The 24,570-nt window shown below is 36.0% G+C and overlaps 1 protein-coding gene across 2 annotated transcripts in view; it reads left to right on the top strand.

Annotated features, from left to right (window-relative positions):
• Positions 1-24,570, top strand: part of ANKRD12 (ankyrin repeat domain 12) — a 132,823-nt gene that overhangs the window by 22,057 nt on the left and 86,196 nt on the right. For both annotated transcript variants that reach the window (XM_033087517.1, XM_033087516.1), the window contains exon 2: positions 15,913-16,050. In XM_033087517.1, the coding sequence (XP_032943408.1) occupies positions 15,964-16,050 (87 nt within the window). In that variant the 5' untranslated portion in view covers positions 15,913-15,963. The remainder of the gene's footprint in view (positions 1-15,912; positions 16,051-24,570) is intronic.

Below are 24,570 nucleotides of genomic sequence, written 5' to 3'. Positions count from 1 at the left end.
CCAAGCTACATACCTTTAATTTCTTTTTCTTTCTTCCTTCCTTCCTTCCCTCCCTCCCTCCCTCCTTTTTTTGGCCTTATAGAACTAGTTAAGGCCACCAATAAGTATAATTCTGAGACAGATCATTTAATAGATGCAGAAAAGGCATTTGACAAAATTCAACTTTTTGTGATAAAACTATTAACAAATTAAATATAGAAATTAGAAGGAATGTACGTTAACGTACCAGAGGCCATATGTACAAAGCCCACAGCTGACATACTCAACAGTGAAAACTTTAGCTTTTCCTCTAAGATGAGCAAGGGTGTCCATTCTCATCATTTCTATTTGACATAGTCCAGTCATGCATTGCACAAGAACGTTTTAGTCATTGATGGACCATATATACAATGATGGTCTCATGAGATTGATAATGGAGCTGAATTTCCTATAAGAAATGAAATGATATGTTCTGGAGGAATTTTTTTTTGTTCTGATGGGAGCAATATCTGTGGGGCTTGACAGTAGATTCCCTCTCACTTATAGCACCTCAATTTTGAGTGTACAGGTTACAGCCCAATCAGCCAGCCACTGACCTGTTTCAGCATAACCTGCCCCCACCCCCCAGTGTTATATATTCAGAAGCTGCTGCCGAACTCCCAGACCTAGCATGATGGCTTTCAGAATACGTTGCTGTCAAGTCTTTATTGATAATCTAAGATCTTGTACAAGGACACAGGTCCACAGGAGTTACCTCAACAAGTATTAACTGTCACTGTCTTTTTAGTAAAAGTTTTCTGTGCTAGTGTGGAGCCAGCCTATCCCTGTATTTTCAGGTTGTAATGATGTAGAGAATAAGTTTTATTTTTTCCATCAATCAACTCAATGCCAGAGAGAGCCCTTTGTGCCTTATAGGGTCAATGGAACCAAAAACAAATTTCCAAAGTCAAAATAGTGAATCCTCAGTTTTCCACCCTCTCCATATTAAACATTCTCCTCTTTTTACTGACTACCACAAAGTTCCTTAATCTGACCAATGATCCAGCATGCAGTAGCCAAGGCTTCATTGGCACGACATTCCCATGTTCCTTTATCTCTCTATCTTGATTTCTTTCTCCTACTGATCCTCAGACCACCTTTCTTTCACTCCCTCCTGACAAGTCACTATTATGGTGATATATGATTTACCCAGTCAGTTTCTCCTCAGTATTTTCCAATCAGTCCAGCTTACCTCATTTTTCATGGAGTAGCATTGATAGCTTCGATGTTCTGTTTCTCACCCTGTCGGAAGGGAGCAGGGAAGGCTTGTAGAATAGTGTTTATAAAGTCTATAGTACCATGGAGTAATGTACTCTGCCTTCACATTCACTCACCAGTCACTCAGTGACTCATCCAGAGCAACTTCCCGTCTTGAAAGCTTCAGTCATAATAAGTGCCCTATACAGATACACCGTTTTTATCTTTTATACCATACTTTTACTGGATCTTTCCTATGTTTAGATACACAAATACCATTGTGTTACAGTTGCGTACAGTATTCAGTACTGTAATGTGCTGTGTACATTTGTAGTCTACGAGCAATAGGCTGCTGTACCATATAGCCTAGGTGTGTAGTAGGTTATATATCATTTATGTTTGTGTAAGTCACTCTTACGATGTTTCCACAACAACAACATTGCAGAACAATTCGTTTCTCAGGACACATCCCCATCTGTAAGTGACACATGACTGTACGGGAAGTCCTAGCCACAGCAGTGAGGCAAGAAAAAGAAATAAAAGACATCTAAATCATAAAGGAAGAGGTTAAATTGTCTGTAGATGACATTATCTTATATATAAAAAAAACCCCTAAAGACTCCACACACACACACATTAAAAACTGTTAGAACTAATAGATGAATTCAGTCAAGTTGCCAGATGCAAAATCAACATACAAAAAGCAGTTGCATTTCTGTATGAGCTGTCTGAAAACAAAATTAAGGAGAAAAACCTCCCATTTACAATAGCATTAAAAAAATGCTTAGAAATAAATTTAACAAAGAAGGTGAAAGATCTGTACCCTGAAAAGTATAATACATTGATGAAAGAAATTGAAGACACAAAAAAATGAAAAGACATCCTGTGTTCAGGATAGCGGAGGAATATTATTAAAATGTCCATACTACCCAAAGTGATCTACAGATTGAATGCAATCTCTATCAAAATTCTAATGGCATTTTTCAGAGAATTAGAAAAATTCTGTGAAATCCTAAAATTTGTGTGGAACCCAAATAGCCAAAGCAATACTGAGAAAAAAGAACAAAGCTGGAAGCATCACACATACAGATTTCAAAAGATATTACAAAGCTATAGTAATCAAATCAGTATGGTATTTGCATAAAAACAGATAAAAAGACCAATGGAACAGAATAGAGAGCCCAGAAAAAACGCATGCATATATAGTCAACAAGGGCACAAAATACGTAGTCTTCAGTATGATGTTGGGAAACCTGGATGTGCACAGTCAAAAGAATGAAAATGAACCCTTCTGCCACACACAGAAATTAACTTGAAATGGATTGAAGGCTTAAATGTAAAATCTGAAACCATGAAATTCCTACATCATACGGAGAAAACTCCCTCACATTGATCTTGGATCTGACACCAAAAGCACAGGCCATAAAAGCAAAATAAACAAGTGGGACTACATCAAGTTAAAAATCATCTGTACAGCAAAGGAAACAACAAAATGAAAAGGCAACCTATAAGATAGGAGCAAATATTTGCAAATCATAAATCTGGTAATGGGTTAATACCCCAAATAATAAGGAAGTCATACAACTCAATACCAAAAAAATAACCTGATTAAAAAATGAGCCAAGGACCTGAGCAGTTTTCCAAAGTTATACAAATGGCCACGTATGTGAAAGTGCTCAACATCACTAATTATCAGGGAAATTCAAATCAAAACCAGAATGAATTACCACCTCATACCTGCTAGGATGGATGGCTGTTATCAAAAAGACAAGATAGCAAGTATTGGTGAGGGTATGACAAAAAGAGTTCCTTGTATACTAATGGTAGGAATGTAAATTGGTGCAGCGAATATGGAAAACAGTATGGAGATTCCTCAAAAAATTAAAAATAATACTGCCATATGATCCAGCAATCCCACTTTTGGGTGTCTGATGATGGATATATAAAGAAAGTGTGATGAAGAATTAATAAATAGATAAAATAATATATGTATGTATGTTTTTATACATATATGTACACATACATACATATACACACATTCTCACATCCAGAAGGTGCCCAAAAATGTATATACATTTTAAGAAAGGAGAAAACTATTAAAATTGTAATACTCAATATATACTGATAACAAAAAATAAAGATAAGTCACATTTGACTTCTGCAATTACAAGAGGTGCTCAAAGTGGTTACCATCAGCGTCCAGACACTTCTGATTATGGTGAACTACTGCTTGAGCAACGTTGACCTAAGTGTTCATTTGTACACGTTTTTTTGGCACCCCAGGGGTGTGTGTGTGTGTGTGTGTGTGTGTTTACAGTGGAATATTTTTCAGCCATTAGAAAAGGAAATACTGCCATTTGTGACAACATGGATGAATCTTTACTGCATTATGCTAACGAAATAAGCCAGACAGAAAGACAATAAATACTGTGATCTCTCTTACATATGTACGTGGAATCTAAAAACATTGAACTCACAGAAGCAGAAAGTGGAATGGTGGCTGCCAGGGGATGGAAAATGGGGTGAAATGGGGAGGTGTTGGTCAAAAGGCACAAACTTTTAGTTATAAGATGAATAAGTTCTGGGAATCTAATGTGCAGCATGGTGACTATAGTTAATAGTGCTGTATTGTAGTACTTCAAATTTGTGAAGAGAGTAGATCTTGCGTTGTCACCACTTTACTATGTGAGGTGATGGATGTGTTAATTACCTTGATTATGGTAATCATTTCACAGTGTATATGCATATCTTCATTATTGTACATCTTAAATATATGTAATTTTTGTCAATTATACCTCAATAAAGCTGGTGGGGGGGAGTGATGAGAGCAGACATCCTTGCCTCATTGTTGATCTTAAGAAAGTATTCAGCTTCTTTTCTATTAGTCTCCTGAGAGTTGTCATTAATGGGTGTTAAATTTCATCAAACTTTTTTTGTGTGTCTGTTGAGGTGTTTGTTTTGTTTTTGGTTTTAGTCTGTTAAGACAATAAATTACTTAGACTGATTTTCACACGTTAAGCTGACCTTGAGTTCCTGAGGTAAAGCCTAGTTGGTCATGATGTATTATCTTTTTTATATATAGTTAGATTTGGTTTGCTAATATTTTGTTGGGGACATATATATATATATATATATATATATATATATATATATACATATATACATATATAAAATCATGAGATTCATTTGTAGGTTTCTCATAAAAGACTTATTCTGGTTTTGGTAGCAGGGTATTTATTGATGGCCTCAAAATATTTCTTTCTCATTCCTTTTTCAGGAAAGTTTATGTAAAATTTCCTTACATGTTTTGTAGAATGCACCGTTGAAGTCATCTGTGTCTGGAGGTTTTTTTTTAAAATACGAAATCAATATCTTTAATAAATATTGAGCTATTGAGATTATGTTTTCTTCAGTAAGCTTTAATAGAGTGTGCTTTTCAAGGAATTTCATTTAATTTGTTGGATTTATTTATGTAAAGTTGTTTATAATATTCCCTTATTATCCTTCATGGGTTTATAGGATCTATAGTGATGTTTTCTCTTTCATTGTTGATTTTACTTGTGTAGGTCTTCTTTCTTTTATTTCTAATAGGTCTGGCTAGAGATGTATAAGTTGATCTTTTTTTAAAAAACAGTTTTCAGATTCATTGATTTGTCTTTAATTTTTAATTTGGATATATTCCTATTACCTTTCTATAATGATTCTGGTTTAATTTTTTTATTCTATGAGAATAAACTTTGTATGATGTTAATTATTTTGTTTATTATATTTGTGTATGCCCCACTATGGGGCCTGTCTTGTTGTATAGTCTGTGTGCCCTTGTGAAGAACGAGTATTTAACTGTTGGGCAGATTTTTCTGTAATTGTCAATTAAATTCAATCAGTTTTGGCATTTTTTTAGTTTTTTATATCCTTGCTCATTTCCTGTCTTAGAGCACTTGAAGCCTCCAACTGTAGTTATGAATGTTTTTTTTTTCTTCTGTCAGTTTTGTCAGGTTTTGCTTCATGTATTTGGAAGCTCTGTTGTTAGTTGCATGCACGGTTAGTGAACTGACCTTTTTCTCAATATGTGATATCTAATGTCCTTTTTGCTCTGAGATCTGTTACGTCTTATATTAATGTAGTTTCTCCAGATTTCCTTTTATTAGTTCATTTATGGCCTTTTTTATTCTTTTAACCATATATTGTTAGTAGCATTGTTAGTCTGGCTGTTTTTTCCCCCTCCATCTGACAATCTCTGTCTTTTAATTGGTGGTATGTTTAAACAATTTGCATTTCATATGAATATTGCTCTATTTGGATTTAGGCCTATTATATGTTATTTGCAATACTTTTTATATTGTGGTAAAAACACAAAACAGAAAGTTTACCATCTTAACCATTTTTAAGCTTAGAGTACAGTAGTGTTAACTAAATGCACATTGTTGCACAACAGATCTCTAGAAATTTTTTGTTTTGCAAAACTGAAACTATACCCATTAAACAGCAGGTTCCCTTTTTTCCCACCCCCTAGTCCCTGGCAACCATCATTCTACTTTCTGTTTCTAAGAGTTTGACTACTTTTAATTTTGATACCTCATGTAAGTGGAATCATTCAGTATATGTACTGGGACTTGCTTATTTCACTTAGCATAATATCTTCAAAAGTCACCTATGTCATAGCATTTGACAGGATTTCCTCCTTTTTCAAGGCTACATGGTATTCCATTGTATGTATTTCCACATTTTCTTTATCCATTCATCTGTCAGTGGACATTTAGATTGCTTCCACCTCTTGGTTACTGTAAATATGCAATGAACATTGGTGGGTGTGCAAATATTTCTTTGAAATTCTGTTTTCAATTCTTTTGGATATATATCCAAAAAGTAAGTAATACTGCTGGATCATATGGTAATTCTATTTTTAATTTTTTGAGGAACCTCCATACTGTTTTCCATAAAGACTACCATTTTACATTCCCATGTACAGTGCATTAGGTTCCAATTTCTCCGCATTCTTCAAAACAGTTGTAATTTTCTGTGTTTTTGATAGTGGCTATCCTATTTGGTGTGAAGTGATACCTCATTGTCATTTTGATTTGCGTTTCCCAGATGGTTAATGATGTTAAGCACCGTTTTATATGCTCATCGGCCATTTTTGTATCTTCTTTGGAGGAATTTCTATTCAAGTCCTTTGCAGTTTTTAAATCGGATTATTTGCTTTTTTGTTTCTATTGAGTTTTTTATATACATGGACATTAAGCCTATTAACATGTTTGCAAATATTTTCTCCCATTCCATGGGTTTCATAAGTTTTTAAGTTTAATGTAGTGTATTTGTCTAGTTTTGCTTTTTTAAAATTATTTTTATCAGTTACAGTTGGATTCAGTATTGTTTTATATTAGTTTCAGGTATACAGCATAGTGTTGAGACATCTACATAACTTATGCAGTGATCCACCGCTTAGTATCCAACTGGCACTATACATAGTTGTTGGCACATTATTAACTGTATTTTCTATGCTGTGCTTTACATCCTTGTGACTGTTTTGTGACTACCAATTTGTATTTCTTAATCCATTCACCTTTTTTGACCAGCTGCCCAAAACCCCTCCCCTCTGGAAACCATCAGTTTGTTCTCTGTATCTATGAGTCTGTTTCTGTTTTGTTTGTTTATTTTGTTCTTTAAATTCCACATGCAAGTAAGATCATTTGGTATTGGTCTTTCTCTGATTTATTTCATTTAACATAATACCCTCTAGGTGCATCTGTATTGTTGCAGATGGTAAGATTTCATTCTTATGGCTGAGTAACATTCCATTGTTTATATGTATCACATCTTTATCCAGTCGTGTATGGATGGACGCTTGGGTTGCTTCCATATCTTGGCTGTTGTAAATAGTTCTGCAGTGAACATAGGGGTGCATGTATCTTTTGGAACTAGTGTTTTGGATGTCTTCGGATACATACCCAGTAGTGCAATTGCTGGGTTATAAGGTAGTTCTATTGTTAATGTTTTGAGGAACTTCCATGCTGTCTTCCATAGCTGCTGCACCAATTTGCAATCCCACCAACAGTGCACAAGGGTTTCCTTTTCTCCACATGGTCACCAACACTTGTTTGTTAATTTATTTGTGATGGTCATTTTGACAGGAGTGAGGCCACATCTCATTGTGGTTTTAATTTGTGTTTCTCTGATGATTAGTGATGTTGAACATCTTTTTTTTTTAATTAAAGTTTATTGGGGTGACAATTGTTAGTAAAGTTACATAGATTTTAGGTGTACAGTTCTGTAATATATCACTTATATATCACACTGTGTGTTCACCACCCAGAGTCAGTTCTCCTTCCATCACCATATATTTGATCCCTTTTACCCTCATCTACCACCCCCTCCCTTGCTACCCTCTTTTCATATTTCTGTTGGCCATGTGTGTGTCCTCTTTGGAAAAATGTCTGTTCAGGTCCTCTGCCCATTTTTTAATTGGATTTTTTGTGTGTGTGTGTTCAGTTGAGTGAGATTTTTTAAATAAATTTTGGATATTAACCCCTTATGAGATGTATCATTGGTGCATATCTTCCCCCATTCCATGAGCTGTCTTTTTGTTTTATTGATGGTTTTCTTTGCTGTGAAAAAATTTTCTTTTGATGTAGTCCCATGTGTTTATTTTTTGTTTTGTTTTCTTTGCCCGAGGAGATAGATGAGAAAAAATATTACTAGTAGCAATGTCAGAATTTACTGTCTATATTTTCTTCTAGCAGTTTTATGGTTTCAGGTCTTACATTTAAGTCTATAATGCATTTTGAGTTTATTCCTGCGTATAGTGTAAGAAGGTGGTCCAGTTTTCATTTTTTTGCACGTATCTCGCAGTTTTTCCAACACCATTTATTGACTAGATTGTCCTAACCCCACTGTATATTCTTGCTTTGTTTGTTGTAGATTAAATGACCATATAGGTGTGGGTTTGTTTCTGGCCTCTCTATTCTGTTTCATTGATCTGTTTGTGTGTGTGTGTGTGTGTGTGTGTGTGAGAGAGAGAGAGAGAGAGAGAGAGAGAGAGAGAGAGAGATTGATTTATTTAATACCAGTACCATGCTGTTATAGCCTTGTAGTGTGGTTTGTTATCAGGTAGTGTGCTGCCTCCAATTTTGTTCGTGTCTCAAGATTGCCCTGGCTATTCTGGGTGTTTTGTGCTTTCATGTAAATGTTAGGACTATTTGTCCTTCTTCTGTAAAAAATGCCATTGGTGTTTTGATAGAGATTGCATTGAATCAATTGATTGCTTTGGGTAGCATGGACATTTTAATGATTTTAATTCTTCCTATCCATGACCACTGTATATGATTCCATTTATTTGTATCTTCAATTTTTTTCTTTCAGTGTCTTACAGTTTTCCGCGTACAGGTCTTTTGACTCCTTGGTTAAATTTATTCCCAGGTATTTTATTTTGATTTCCTGATGCAATTGTAAATGGGATTATTATCTTAATTCCTCTTTCTGACATTTCATTTTTGGTGTATAAAAGTGTAACCGATTTCTGAAAGTTGTTTTGTATTCTTCCACATTACTAAATTCATTTATCAGATCTAATAGTATTTTTTTGGTGGACTGTTAAGGATTTTCTATGTATAGTCTCATGCCATCTGCAAATAATGAAGTATTTCAATAATGAAGAAACAGTTTTACTTCTTGCTTTCCGATGAATGCCTTTTGTTTCTTGTCTGATTGCTGTACCTAGGATTTCGAAATCCTATATCGAGTAAAAGTGGTGGAAGTGGGCATCCTTGCCTTGTTCCTGATCTTAGGAGAATGTTTTCAGCTTTTCCCTGTTGTGTATGATGTTAGCTGTGGGTTTGTTCTATGTGGTCTTTATTATGTTGAGATATATTTCCTATATTCGCAGTTTGCTAAGAGTATTATACATGGATGCTGGAGTTTGTCAGATGCTTTTTTGCATGTATTGGTATGATGAAATGATTTTTCTTTCATTTTATTTATATGGTGTATCACATTAATTGATTTGAGGATATTAAACCAACCTTACATCCCAGGAATAAATCCTACTTGATCATGGTGTATGATCTTTTTAATGTATTGCTGAATTTGGTTTGCTAATTATTTTGTTGAGGATTTTTGCATCCGTGTTTATGAGGAATATCCGTGTTTATGAGGAATTTTCTTTTTTTGTAACGTCTTTGGTTTTGGAATCAGGGTAATGGTGGCCTCGTTAAATGAGCTTGGGAGCTTTCCATCTTCTTGAATTTTTTGGAGTAGTTTGAGAGGTGTTAATTCTTCTTTGTATGTTTAGTAAAATTCACCTATAGCCATCCGTTCTAGGATTTTGATTGTTGGGAGTTTTTTGATTACTGATTTGATTTCATTAGTAGTAATAAGTTGGTTCAGATTTTCTGTTTCTTCTTGATTTGGTCTTGGAAGATTGTATGTTTCTAGGATTTTATCCATTTATTCTAGATTGTCCAATTTGTTGCATATAATTGCTCTTAGTATTTTCTTAAAATTTTTTTTGTATTCCTGTTGTCTCTTTCATTTCTGATTTTGTTTGGGTGCTCTCTCTTTTTTTTTCCCCTTGGTGAGTCTGGTTAAAGGTTTGTCAATTTTGTTTATCTTTTCAAAGAATCAGCTCTTGGTTTTATTGATTTATTTTAATTTTATTTTTTTAAGATTCTATTTTATTTCCATTCTAATCTTCTTTTTTTTCCCTTTTACTCACTTTGGGCTGTCTTTGCTGTTCTTTTTCTAGTTCCTTTAAGTGTAAGGTTAGATCCTTTATTTAAGCTTTTTCTTGTTTCTTGAGGTAGGCCAGTATTGCTATGAATTTCCCTCTTAGGACTGCTTTCGTTGTGTCCCACAGATTTTGTGTCATCATGTTTTCATTTGTCTCAAAGTATATTTGATTTCTTTCTATATGTTGTCATTGACCCCTTCAATATTTAGTAGCATGTTATTTAGCCTCCATGTGTTTGTGTGTTTTTTAGTTTTTTTTCTTGTAATTTATTTCCAGTTTCATGCCACTGTAGTCAGAGAAGACACTTGTTATGATTTCAGTATTCTTAAGTTTATTGAGACTTGTTTGGGGCCTAACATTTGGTCTGTCTTAGAAAATGTTCCATGTGTACTTGAGCAGAATATATATTTTGCTGCTTTGGGGTGAAATGCTTTAAAAATTTAAATTCATCTGGTCTAGTGTGTCATTTAAGGCCACTGTTTCCTTGATTTTCTGTCTGGAAGATCTGTCCATTGGTGTCAATAGGGTGTTAAAATTGTCTACTATGATTGTATTACTGTTGATCTCTCCCTTTATATTGGTCAGTGTTTGTGCTCCTATGTTGGCTGCACAAATATTTACAAGGGTTATAGCCTCTTGTTTGATCCCTTTATCATTATGTCATATCCCTCTTTGTCTCTTCTTATAGTCTTTGTTTTAAAGTCCATTTTGTCTGATGTAAGTATTGCTACCCAGCTTTTTAATTTTTCATTTCCATTCACATATAATATGTTTATCCATCCCTTTTAGTCTGTATGTGTCTTTTGATCTGAAGTGGGTTTCTTGTAGACAGTATATGTATGAGTCTTGTTTTCTTATTTATTCAGCTAACCTATGTCTTTTGATTGGAATATTAACCCACTTACATTTAAAGTGATTATTGATAGGTACATAGTTACTGATTTTTTTTTTTCATCTTTATGTCCGACACACCACACACACACAGACACAAACTTCTTACTGAAGTCCCTTTAACATTTCTTGTAATGCTGGTTTGGTGGTGATGAACTCCTTTAGCTATTCTTGTCTGGGAAGCGTTTTATCTCTCCTTGAATTTTAAATTATAGCCTTCATAGGTATTATTGGTTGTAGATCCTTGCTTTTCATTAGGTTGAATATTTAGTGCCAGTCACTTCTGGCCTTCAAAGTTACTGTTGAGAAAACAGCTGACAAACTTAGGGGAGCTCCCTTATAAATTACTAGTTGCCTTTCTCTTGCTGCTTCTGGTATTCTCTCATTATCTTTAGCCTTTGCAATTTTAATTGGTGTGGACCTGTTTGGGTTCATCTTGTTTGGGACTCTCTGCGCTTTCTGGACTTGTGTGTCTGTTGTTTTCACCAGGTTAGGAAAGTTTTCAGTTGTTATTTGTTCAAGTAGGTTCTCTCTTCTCTTTCTGGTACTCCTGTGATGCAAATGTTGTTACACTTGATGTCCTAGGGTCCCCTTAAACTCTACTCCTTTTTTGGATTTTTATTTATTTGTTTGTTTTGTGCTGTTCTGATTTGGTGTTTTCTGCTACCTTCTCTTCCAAATCACTGATTTGATCCTCTGCTTCATTTAGTCTGCTGGTGATTCCTTCTAGTGTATTCTTCATTTCAGTTACTGTATTTTTTGTTTCTGACTGGTTCTTTTTTATGCTTATATATCTTTGTTGAAGTTCTCACTGAGTTTGTTTATTCTGCCCCTCACTTCATTGAGCATCCTTATAAGTAACCATTGTTCTGAACTTTGTATCTGGTAGGATGCTTGCCTCCATTTATTTATTTATTTTTAAAGGATAAAGGCTTTTCTTTTTAAAATTTTTTTATTGTGGAATGTTGGGGAACTGTGTGTTTTTCCAGGGCCCATCAGCTCCAAGTCAAGTCGTCCTTCAGTATAGTTGTGGAGGGTGCAGCTCAGCTCCAAGTTCAGTAGCCGTTTTCAATCTTAGTTACAGGGGGTGCAGCCCACCATCCATGCAGGGATTGAACCAGCAACCTTGTTGTTGAGAGCTTGAGCTCTAACCAATTGAGCCGTCCGGCCGCCCCTCCGGAAGCTCAGCAGCAGCTAGTTATCTTCAATCTAGTTGTGGAGGGCACAGCTCACTGGACCATGTGGGAATCAAACTGGCAACCCTGTTGTTCAGAGCTCGTGCTCTAACCAACTGAGCCATCCGGCCACCTCACCTCCATTTCATTTAGTTCTTTTTCTGGAGTTTTCTCTTGGTCTTTCATTTAGGGCATACTTCTTTGTTTACTTACTTTGGCTGCTTCTCTGTGTTTGTTTCTGTGTATTAGATAGGTCTGGTACATCTCCTAGTCTTGGTGGGTGGCCTCATGTAGTAGATGCCCTCATGTAGTAGGTGCCCTGTGGGGCCCAGTCGCTGAGTCTCCGTGGTCACCTGAACTGGATGCTCCAGGTGTGTCGCTTGTGTGGGTTGTGTGTGTGCTCCTGTTATAGTTGAACCTTGATTGTTATTGGCACATTAGTGGGTGGGATTGACCCTCATGCTGACTGCCCGTGGGGTTTGTGCACATTGACAGCTTACAGGGTTGTTGTGCAAGGGGCTTACCCCACAGAGCAGGACTTGCCCTCATGGGCTCTGGTGCCTGCTGAGACTGCTCTTTTGTTGAACTGCTTGTGGGGCTAATTGGGTGGTGCTCTGCTGTGGTCCAAAGCTGACCTCTAGGTGCATTGGTTTCTGTGCTTCTTAGGAGTGGCTCTGCTGCAGGCCCTGGTCAGCCACTGCCTGTGACTGGCCGAGGACTATCAGGTAGGAGCTGCAAGGCAATCTGCAGTTGGTCATTCTGTGTGCTGGATCTGGAGGCATTTCGGATAGGCCAGGCTGTGAATGCAGGACAGCTCCCACCCATATTGGGCCTAGGGTTGTTCTGCAAAAAGCCCAGGACATTCTGAGGTCTGCTGCTGCCTTCCAGCTCCCATGAGGCTCAGCTGCTGAAAGAGCCTCAAGTAGTGCATGAGTTTGATGATGTGGGGTCTGAGGGAGTCACCAGGGTGAAACAGGAGGTATTTGGTCCCAGTGCTGAGTATGGAGCTACTTACCAAAAGTCTCAGAGCACACTGAGGCCAGTCACTGCCCATCTGGAGCCCACGAACCCCCTAGAGTTATCCAAGAAACAGTGCAGTGTGGGCAGGGCTGGCTATTGGAGGAAAGGATCATCCCGCATGCATGATTTGGATATGGTTGGTCCCACGGTGGAGTGGGTGGAGTTCACCAGGCCAATGCAGAGTCAGATATGGCTACATATGGGAGGGCTCAACACAGGAAAGATGGCGTCCGCATGCCTTCTTGCTAGTTGTACGGGAGGAAGAGTCTACACTGGGAAAATGACAACTATTTTTCCCATTCTCCTTCTTAAGCCACACAACTTAATCTCTTCCCATATTTCTCTGATTCTTCCCAAGTCACCATACCTCCACCGGAGCCCAGGGTAAGGGCCTGCAAACGAGTGAATTTGTGTGGGCCCTTTAAGAGAATGTCTGTGTTTATGGCAGCCTTCCATCTCTCCTGGATGGTCGAATCCCCATTGTTTTTCACAGCCAGATATCGTGTGGGTTCCTCTTCCCGCACTAATACTCTGGGTGCTCATTGTGGGGCTGGGGTCTCTTCACTCTTCATGGAGGGGTGACCTCCATAGCCGAGATATCCCTCCCAATTCTCAACAACCACACGTGTGTGGGGCAGGCCTGTTTCATGTTTCTGCCACTCCTACCTGTCTCGATGTGGCTTCTTTATATACCCAGTTATAGGACTTCTGTTGAGTTAGTTTTCAAATGGTTCTCTAGAATTAGTTGAATTTTAATGTGGTCCCAAGAGGAGGCAAGCCAGCGTTTACCTACTCCGCTGTCTTGGATTATTGTCAGGCCTGTTATTGTTTTCTTTGTTCCGTCTGTTTTTCAGTCCTCAATTTTTCATTTCCTGCCTTGTATTGGATTATTTCTGCATCTTAAAATATTCCATTTTATGTGACTAATTGTCTGAGTTGGCCCACACTTTCTTCTCAAGTGTGAACTTTCATTTTCAGTAAATCACTTTCGCTTTCCTACAAAAAAATTCCATTTTAAACCAATGTCACCCCCATAAGTTTAATAAAAACTGTAAATAAATAAAAAATAAAATATTCCATTGTAATTTATTTAATGTCATTATTATTTCTTTGCATAGTTTGTGTAGTGGTTGTTCTAGTGATTACAGTATATGTTGTGGGTCCAGAACCTAACTATGTATTACATGCTTAATATTTGTTGATAGAAGTAATATTTTTGGAGTTTAATTGTGGTTTTTATTCTTAATGTTGAAATTTTCTAAGTAAAGTTATTGAAAAATAATACAAGCTTTTTTAAACATACATTCTATTAATATAATATTATTGTCATATATAATTTTTTCCAAAAAATACTCATAACACTCCTTTGTTCACAATAACTTTGATGTGCAAAGGACATACTGCTTTATCGTCATAGTGTTGCCTAGGCTACTGCTTATTGACATTATACAGCTCAATTTTGCTTTGAGTCAGAATTTTTCTGTTATATATGACTCAACTCTTACTCTGTATGCTTTAGGCAGAGTGCTGTGTTTAAGTGATTGTTTATACGGTAATAGTTGAAACAGTTAAATGATCCCTAGGTAAATTCTGCCTTTTGTGTGTAGGGTCAAAAAGTTTTATTTCTTCAAGTTGGTTTCCTCTATAAAAATGAAAGGTTTGAACTATTTGAACTCTGGCATTGTTTTTGTTGGATTATATTCTAATTTGGCTATATCCATATTAATCTAGTTTTGATAATTTACAGATTAACTTAATTCATTTAAGAGATATTTGGTCATCTGTCAAAACCAAACAAATTTTAAAGCACCAGTAGAACAATTTGAAGAACATACAAAATTTTACTAATCCTCTGTTCAAGGTATCTGAGTATTAATTCACATAGATACTAGAATGTAGCTTTCTTGGACCTATGAATCTATTTATAGGAAATTTATAGAATGAAATAGTTAAAATTAGGCTTCTCGTTCCACTTGTTGTTACGGTTCAAGTCCTGCTCCTGTTGGCCCGCAGCCTCAGTCTAGCCCAGTAGCGTGCAGTTGAACTTTCTGTGATGATAGAAACATTGTACATCTACACTGTATAGTGTGGTGTGGTGGTTACTTAATTATTTTAATTTTGAACAACCACATGTAGTTTATAGGTTACCATACAACAACACAGGTGTAAAAGTTTATACCTAAGCATAAGCTTCTCAGAGGATTCTTGCCCTATTAAGTCAGCTTGCAGAGCAGGAGACAGAGGCTGAACAAATTGTAAAGAAAATGATACATGAAGTAATAATTATAGTACAATATGATAAGGATTAAATCAGTGAGTAGGTTGATAGAATCACTAAATTTGGGATGTCTGGGAGTTCAGTGAAGGATAATAAACCACTCCAGAGATTTTAAGTAGGAAGGGTTTAATTAATTTAAATTAATTAAAAATAGAATTAAATGTAACATTACCAGTCAAACCTATCAGATTCTTGGTTGGATGTTTACAAATAACTGGCAGACCAATGCAGAATTACCAGAGAATCTGTTAGGAGTTTCTACCTCTAGAGCCAGGCAGGAATGACAAACCCTTTGCCACTGCTTCTACTTCGGCTGTTTCTGGTTACCCAAAAAACTGGAGTTTGAATATTAGTCTAAAGAAGGTGGGAAGAAATATAAAAGTAGTTCTCTTTTTTCCTGTTCAGTGACAACCTGAGTGGACTTGAACAAGAGAACTTTAATTAGAAGCTCATAGTGTTCAGTGAAAACTTATATAGGTTACGATAGCCTCTCTGAGAAAATAAATTATGGAGACAGAGAAAACCAAACTACACTATTGCAAATTGCATAAACAGTAGGTTTTATTGTGTGTGTATACAAATAATCCTTATATATCTATTCTTTACAGATCCACGATGAGAAGACTGATAAAAGAAGAAGCTAGCTGAAGAGCTATAAGATGCCCAAATCTGGGTTCACAAAACCAGTTCAGAGTGAAAATTCTGACAGTGACAGCAATATGGTAGAAAAACCATATGGAAGAAAGGTATATGATTATACTAAAGATTTGTTGACCCTTTTGGAACTTGGAAAAGTTCCCAATTTAGTATTTTTAGTAATTACTCATAAAATAAGCAGCGTGAATGCCAGATAAATCCAAACCATTTATCTAAGTCTTTTAGAAATAAATTGGATTCCTGTGGATGAAGATTATTTTTCATTCCCTGAGATAACATAATTACTAAGATCACACGATTACCCAAGAGGTAATCATTGAAACGGGGAAATAACAAGACCTCACAGTCATTTGGCATTTCTCCACCCCCTAACCCCTAAGAGCAAAATACACATACACAGTAGCAATTCCATTTTCCATGTCTGTAACTTTGGGTAAATTTACATAACTTTTCCAGTCTTAAATGTCTCTCTTTCTCTCTCTATCCCTGTAATAGAAGACAATAATGCTTTATAGAATTGTTGTGACAGTCAAATAATATAAGTATTGTGCTTAATACAATGCTTGGTACACAGTGCTCAGTTAATGTTAACAGTTTTTGTTAGTTGCAAGACCTTTGATTCTTTTTATATCTATTCTTCACTCCCATTTGATTCCGACTCTCAAAACCTTGTATACTCTACAATTGTCTTCTAACTGGTTTCACTATCTCTAGTCTCTCCTTTATCTAATTAGTCTTACACGTTATCTTTGATTTTTTTTTTTCTTTTAAATCTTTTTTCCCTCTAAGTCATTTTCTTGTTAAAGGACGTCTGAAATTCTTCCAGTGTTTGGCTAACATGAGTAAAGCTGCTATGAACGTGTGTATACAAATGTTTTTTTTTAACAGTTTTATTGAGGTGTAATTTATATACCGTAAAATTCACCCATTTACCGTATAATTAAGTGATTTTTAGTAAACTTAACAGAGTTGTGCAGTCATCATCACAATCCAGTTTAGAACATTTCCATCCTTGCTAAAAGATTCTCCTGTCCATTTATAGTGATTCTGTTCCCATCCCAAGCCTCAGACAATCCTAAATCTGCTTTCAAAATCAGGAAGTGTAAGTTTTCAACTTTCTTTTCAAAAGTTAATTTTGGCAATTCAGGATCCTTTACACTTCCGTATGAGTTTTAGGATTAGCTTGTCAGTTTGTGGAAAAAAAATGCCTTCTGGGCTTGTATTGAATCAGTACATTGAATCTACAGGTCACTTTGAATAGTATTGCTGTCTTAACAATATGTCTTCCAATCCATCCCCACAGAATATCTCTTCATTAATTTAGATACTCAGTTTCTCTGAGTAATGCTTTGTAGTTTTCAGTGTACAAATCTTGCGTTTCACTTGTTAAATTGTTCATATTTTATTCTTTTGGACACTATAGTGGGTAATTTTTGATTTTTCATGGCTAGCATATAGAAATACCATTGATTTTTATATAGTGATCTTGTATCCTGTGACCTTACTAAATTCATTTATTAATTCTAAAACTTTGTGGATTCCTTAGAATTTTCTACATGTGGGATGATGTCATCTGCATCTAAAGATAATTTTACTTCTTTCCCAATATGGATACTTTTATTTCTTGCTGATTGTACTGGTAATCTCTGCCTTTTTGTTAGTGTTTAATCTACTCACATTTAATGTAATTATTGATTTATATCTGTTATTTTATTCTTTGTTCTTTTGTTTTATATCTTTTTGTTTCTGTCCCATCTATGATACCATTTTAAAAAATATTTTTCAGTGTAAATTTAAATTTTTGTGGTTTTCTTCAAAGTATGTTCCTTGAATTATCTTAAAATGTTGATCTACGGATTATAACATACACTCTTAATTACTACAGGTTAATGTTGATTTAATTCCAATGTAGCTCCATTTCCTCCCTTTCCTTTGTGTTATCTATGTAATATAGTTTATGTGTATATTTGTTATTAACCCAACCACAGAATGTTATAATTTATTGTTTATACAATTTTACCTCTTAAATAAGAAAAGAGAAATTATATTTATACAGTTTTTTGTTTTTACCTACAAATTTACCAATTTGGGCAATTTAAATTTTTTCCTATGGATTCAAGTTATTGTTTGGTGTCATTTCCTTACAGTCTATAAGAATTTTCCTTAGTATTTACTGTTAGACAGGTCCATGAGTTCTCTCACTCTTCATTGATCTAGGAATATCTTGATTTTGCCATTTTTAAAAACAGTTTTATAAGATATAATTCGCATACCATACAATTTACTCCTTCAAAGTGTATGATTCAGTAGTTTTTAGAGTATTTACAGAGTTGTGCAATCATCACTATCAATTTTAGCACGTTTTCACCCAATAAAAGAAACCGTATGTACCCATTAGCAGTCACTCCCCATCCTGTCCCCAATTTCCACAGCCCTGGGTAGCCACCAATCTACTTTCTGTCTATGTAGGTTTGTTTATTCTTGATATTTCATATAAATGAAGTTATGCAGTAAATTTGTCTTTCATGGCTGCCTTTATTTTCAAAGGATAGTTTGTTGGATAGTAAAATTCTTAGTTAACTTTATTTTTTTATTAAATTGAATATGTCATCCCACTTTCTTGCTTCAACTGTTTCTGATGAGAATTTTGTACCTTTGTCCTGATTATAATTTTTTTTTTATTGCTCTTCTCTTTTGTCTTTAAACAGTTTGACTGTAATGTGTTTAGGATCACTTTGTGTTTGTCTTATGTGAGGTTTGTTGAGCTTCCTGGATCTGTAGAGTAATGGTGTTTTATGAAATTTGGGATGTTTAATTTACCCATTTTGGGGGGAGGGGGACATTTCATATCTGCTATTGAACATATCTAGTACATTTTCAGTTACTAATTTCAAATCCAGTATTTCCATTTTTCCCTTTTTGTAATTTTTCTATTGATATTCTCTATATGATGTCATTGTTGTCATATTTTAATTCATTAGACATTGTTTAATTTCTTTATTTCTATCAATTCTTTCTCAAATCTAGTATCTGGGCCCATTCAGAGAAGTTTCTATTGAATACTTTTTCTTTCCTTTTTTGTATATCTTAATTTTCATTGAAAACTGGACAATTTAGGTCATATATTGTAGTAGTTGTGGGTTCTCAATATCTCCCACCTGAAAGTTGTAATTTTTGCTAGGTTTCTGTTTTGTTTGTTTGTTTTTAGTAAAATGTCAGGTGTTTATCTGCAGCATTTGTCACAACCATTGGTGTCTGTTTTTTTCTTTTTCTTTTTTAGTCTTGCTTCCTGGGGGTTGCCTTTATATCTACATAGAAAAGTCAGCAGCCATTGATTGGTCAGATGTTGTACTCAAACATCATGATCCAGTAAGACTTTCTCTTCACCTTCTGCTGACAGATTTCTGTGCGTGTTGGGGGGTGCATTCAGTGTTCAGGTATTTTTCATATCTGCCCTGGCATTTACTTTCTGCTGGGCTTACCCAGATTTTCCTTATTCAGTCTCCTAGTCAGCTAAGATTGTATAGCTCTCCCCTGGATGTACATGCAATCTCCTAGTCAGTGAAGGATGCATGAAGAGCTTAGTCCTGCTCAGGTCTTCCCCGCATATTTACATGCCTGGCTGCTTCCCGGTCAGCCAGGGATGTGTGGCAATCTTACCTAGCACCCTGTGTGTGTCTCTCATTTCTGCAGTTTCCCAGTTAAATTTCTGACTTACCCATCAGCTGCTGCTCCCCAACAGCAGGACCACAACCTTAGAGTAATAGAACTGTTTTTCCCCCTCTGTTTCCTACCTTGTTTGCTATTTTTATCAACAGTGCTGCTGGCTGTGGGTTTTTAGCCCTCAACACCGACACCAATTCAGATGGACACTCGGGCAGCAAAGATGCTGGTTTTGACCACCAGCCCCACCCTGGTAGTAGCACTTTATGTAAACTAAACATTGGCCAGGGAATAAGAGCAACCCCAGGCAAGAATGCCAAAGATACTCACTGTTCTTATCTGTAGTTCAGTTTTTCTCGATAATGCTTCTCAATTTGTTGTTTACTTTTGTTCAATTTCTAAAGCCTTGAAATGGTTTTGTCCAGATTTATCGTCGTTTCTTGGGAAGATAAGTTGCCAGTATCTCCATTCCACCATAAGTTTCCCCAAATGTATTCTAATGTGCCAAATGTGACAAATCTTAAGGAGAGTGACATCATTAATTTATTCATTTTATCCAACAAACCTTACATGGGGTTCCTGTTTTGTTCTTCTGACCCTGCACATCCCCCAAAATGGTCTCAGGGACTGTACTTTGAGAATTTCTGTACCTTTGTAAGATGCATACTAATGAAAGTATTGAGTGTACCATGATAAGAGAAAAAGGAGAAAAGTAATCAATTTTAAGAGGTTCGGGGATGGTCTTACAATAGAAAAGATACTTAATCTGGATTCTGCACGATGAATAAGTATATGACAGTAGGAGTGTAGGAACAAAGGGTTGTCCAACCAGAAGCTATAAAAAAGACATGAATCTGTACGCAGTGCCTATGGATAGAATGTAGCCTATGAAGGGTATAAAGTAGGCGATGTGCATTAAACAGGGGCCAGTTCATTTTGGCCTGTGTGCCTTGCTAAGGATCTTGGAATTTGTTCGTAGCCATCGATCCAGAAGGGAAGAGCCATAGAAACCAGTCAGAGTGTTTTTTAGAAATACAAGTAAAAGCCAGTCTGGACAGTAGTTGTGGGGATGGAGAAAAGTTGGCAGATCTAAAAGATGTTGAATGAATTAAACTTATTTGTATATGTAGTCTGGGTCCACTCAGGTTGATTGGATGTTTCCTGAGAGGGAATTCAGGGAAAGGAACCAGTTGTTTTGAGAAGAATGTTTGGTTTGTACTTGTTGAATTGAGTTAGCCATCAGAACACCAAAGTAGAAGTATTAGTAGGCAGTTAGATACGAATCTAGCATTTAAAACAGCTAGATTGAAGTAAATATATGAGGATTTGTGGAAGAGTAACCTATAGGTACGGAGATGCCACCCCAAGAATGGGGCAAGAGTGGATGAGAGTGTACCCTGAGGAATTCAACTATTTTAGGAGGAGTCGAGACACACGCAGTGAAGAGGACAGAGAGAAACAGGAGAGATTACACAGAGAAGAGTGGCCCAGGGAATCTGTGTGCCGAGTGCCACAGAGGTTAATAGGAAAGATGAGGCCATTGCATGTCGTCAGTTGACACAACTTAAAATGACCTTGGTGAAGTAAGTTTAGTAGCGTGGGGACAAAATACAGTGTTAGATTTGAGGAAAGAATTAGAACTTGTATTTCTAAATGTTCAAATGTAGTAAAGGTTACATCTGTGAAATTATACCTGGCTGCTTGATGTTACTTTTGGAGTTTGAATGTATAAAGCTAAACTTGCTGAAGCTTTTATTCTTGCTATGTAAATACTTTGTACATATCTTTTGAAAGCCTCCACTAAATATACAGAAGTGCCTGAGCATTGCCATCATAGAAATGTGATTTCTTAAAAGTGTAGAGACAAGAGCAAAAAGCAACACACTTTTCACTAATATATTTCTATTAAAAACATGGTTTAGGACAGCTAGATGGCTCAATTGGTTAGAGCGTGAGCTCTGAACAGCAGGGTTGCCGGTTCATTTCCTGCATGGGCCAGTGAGCTGCACCCTCCACAACTAGATTGAAGACAACTGAGCTGCCACTGAGCTGCTGGAGGGGCAGCTGGACGGCTAAGTTGGTTAGAGCGCGAGCTCTCAACAACAAGGCTGGTGGTTCAATTCCCGCATAGGATGGTGGGCTGTGCCCCCTACAACTAAAGATTGAAAACGGCAACTGGACTTGAAGCTGAGCTGTGCCCTCCACAACTAGATTGAAGGACAACGACTTGGAGCTGATGGGCCCTGGAGAAACACGTTTGCCAGTATTCTCTGATAAAAAAAAAAAAAGTAAAGCAAAAAACATGGTTTAGGTAAATTAAGAATACTTATTAATCACTAGATTTATAACATAAGTAGGAAGGATATATACAAACTACTAGATTCCTCATTTATTATTAACTTTTGCCTTATCTAAAGGGATTTCTTTAACTATTAAGTCTCTGTTTAATCATTCAGTATTTTTGCAAGATTACGTGTTTGTTTGGATAAGGGTCACAAGCTCTTCTCAGGCAATATACATGGTGCTTACTGTCCTGTTTTGGGATTTTCAAGCAGTTTGATATCAAAAGCTGTTGTTAGAAATAATTTTCTTCAGTTTTTAATAGTTATTTGACTGCTTGTACCTTAAAAGAGGAAGGGCCATAATTTCCATACCAAATTTCCTGCTTACAGACCATGTTACTGCTGCGGCTTGTAACAAAATGAAGGGAGGGTTGGAGAGAAGAAGGCATGACCATATTATTCACCTATATATTTACAGAGCATGTTCTCATGATTATCTTTTAGTGAGTGATTGGCATTGAAGCTAGCCTCTACCTTTTGCTGAGTTTTTTCTTCCAATAAAATTTTAGGACTGTTACTGTTATGAGCCTAACTTAATAAAATCTGAACCAAAATTTAATTTCTTAAATGCATTTAAATAGAGCATAAGTTTAAATAATACATTCTGTAGCAATATACTTTTTCTGTAAAGTGCTTTCATTACCTCATTAAATATTTCAATAGTTAGGGGTTCACCAAAAATATCTACTCACAATTTTTCAAATATTTTATCCTTTCACTGATAATCTGTGGGGTTTTTTTTCTTCTTGGTTTTGGTTTAGAAATTTGTCCACTGCAGTTTTTAGTGATGAATTAGTATTTACAACTTGCAAAACAAAATCTTCCATAAAACCTATGATAATGTAATTCATAAAGTGAGAGAATTTATGTTAATCATTTAACCGTCTAATAAGTAGCTCTGTCCTATCCTTTTCATTATCAATATATTATAGTTCAGACCTTCATTATCTTCTATCCAAGTGATAATGAAGACTTTTTTTTTTTTAATTTTTTTATTGGGGAACACTGTGTTTCTCCAGGGCCCATCAGCTCCCAAGTCGTTGTCTTCAATCTGGTTGAGGAGGGCGCAGCTCACTGGCCCATGTGGGAATCAAGCCACCAACCCTGTTGTGCAGACCTTGTGCTCTAACCAACTGAGCCATCCGGCCACTCCTTGAGACATTTTTTATTCAAGTAATATAATACATGGTCATTGTAGAAAAATTAGAAAGTACATATAAGAATAATGAAAATAAAAATTGCCTTGTCAAAAACTGTGCAAGAGCTGAGATTTACTCTACTCTACTTGAAAGCTAATCAGTTTCATAGATGCTGGCAGAAGATGTGAGACTCCTGGGTCAGATATAAAGGAAAGTTTATTTCTTATAGCAATAGCAGTAGCCATATATCAGCATTTGTGGCTGTTCCCTGAGCCCTGTTACTCACAAAGGGATGCAGGGAGGGCCAGGTGACGACTACACGTATAGTGGGTTATGTTACAGGAGAGGAACCGTATATCTTTAATAATGGGCAGTAAGTCTACTTGACCTTTGCCCCAAAGGGAGAAATTATTTATTATACTGAAGGGTAAATAGACCTGCCCTTTTCTCCAGAGGGAGATGCTGTGTCTTCCAAGGCTATTCTCTATACAGATATCCTTGAAAGGTAGTCCAGAACAAAGGGAGTTAGTGCCTCTGCTTGCAAGATGTGTAGAAATGCAAGAGAGCCACAGAAAATTCTCTCTCAACATACCTGAAATGCCATTACCCACAGATAGCCATTAACATTTTGGTTTATATCACTTCAAGAGTTTTCTGTTTACTTATGTATATATATATTTTTCTCTTTTTTTCCTAGGTAAATTTTTACCTCTTCTTTTTTCTATCTTACTGAGTTGGTAAAAACTATGAGTACATTGTTTAATAGCAGCAGTGATAGAAGGTCATTCTTGTCTTGCCATTCATTACTGTGTAGGAATGCTAGTGTAGGTTATTGAAAGAATAACATAAATTTAAATAAAAAGGACTTAAAATTTTTAAAATAATAAACTTAACAGAGTCATACACTTTTTTATGTCGTGGATATGGAAGAATGTGCCAGTGATTCTCTCCTGAATTGACAGAGTATTTATATCATATGGTAATACAGAAATTTCAAGACAATCAGAAGTAACTAATTTTTTGAAAGTTACTTTCTCCAGGTCTAAAAAGAATTTTTAAAGTATTAAGAATCTCACAAAACCCTTTAACACTTCCAAAGACAATTTTATTTTACAGAGAACAGAACAGGTTGGTAGCAGTTAGAACTATTCACACTAATCACCATATTACACAGGAAAGCATGATCAGTATATTCTTGTGAACATTTTCCATTTAACGTGTTATCAAATTGGTTTCTTTTAATTTATTCTATGGCACAGAACAGTATCTTTACTTACACAGGTGCAACAGAGAGAGAAGGGACATCTTCATGTTTTTTTTTAGATTCTTTTATTAATAACATTCATATTTCTAAGGCAAGTCTCTAGAATTTTGTTGGTGTTAATCATGCCTTTTTATTTGTCAGTCCATCCCCAACCACGAACTTTATTCAGCTCACACTCAGGGCCACTATTCCGCTGCCTTA

The sequence above is a fragment of the Rhinolophus ferrumequinum genome, chromosome 19, assembly GCF_004115265.2.
Source record: "Rhinolophus ferrumequinum isolate MPI-CBG mRhiFer1 chromosome 19, mRhiFer1_v1.p, whole genome shotgun sequence".
NCBI lineage: Eukaryota > Metazoa > Chordata > Mammalia > Chiroptera > Rhinolophidae > Rhinolophus > Rhinolophus ferrumequinum.
Note: the sequence above shows the minus strand (reverse complement) of the source record. Positions and strands in the feature narration are given on the sequence as shown.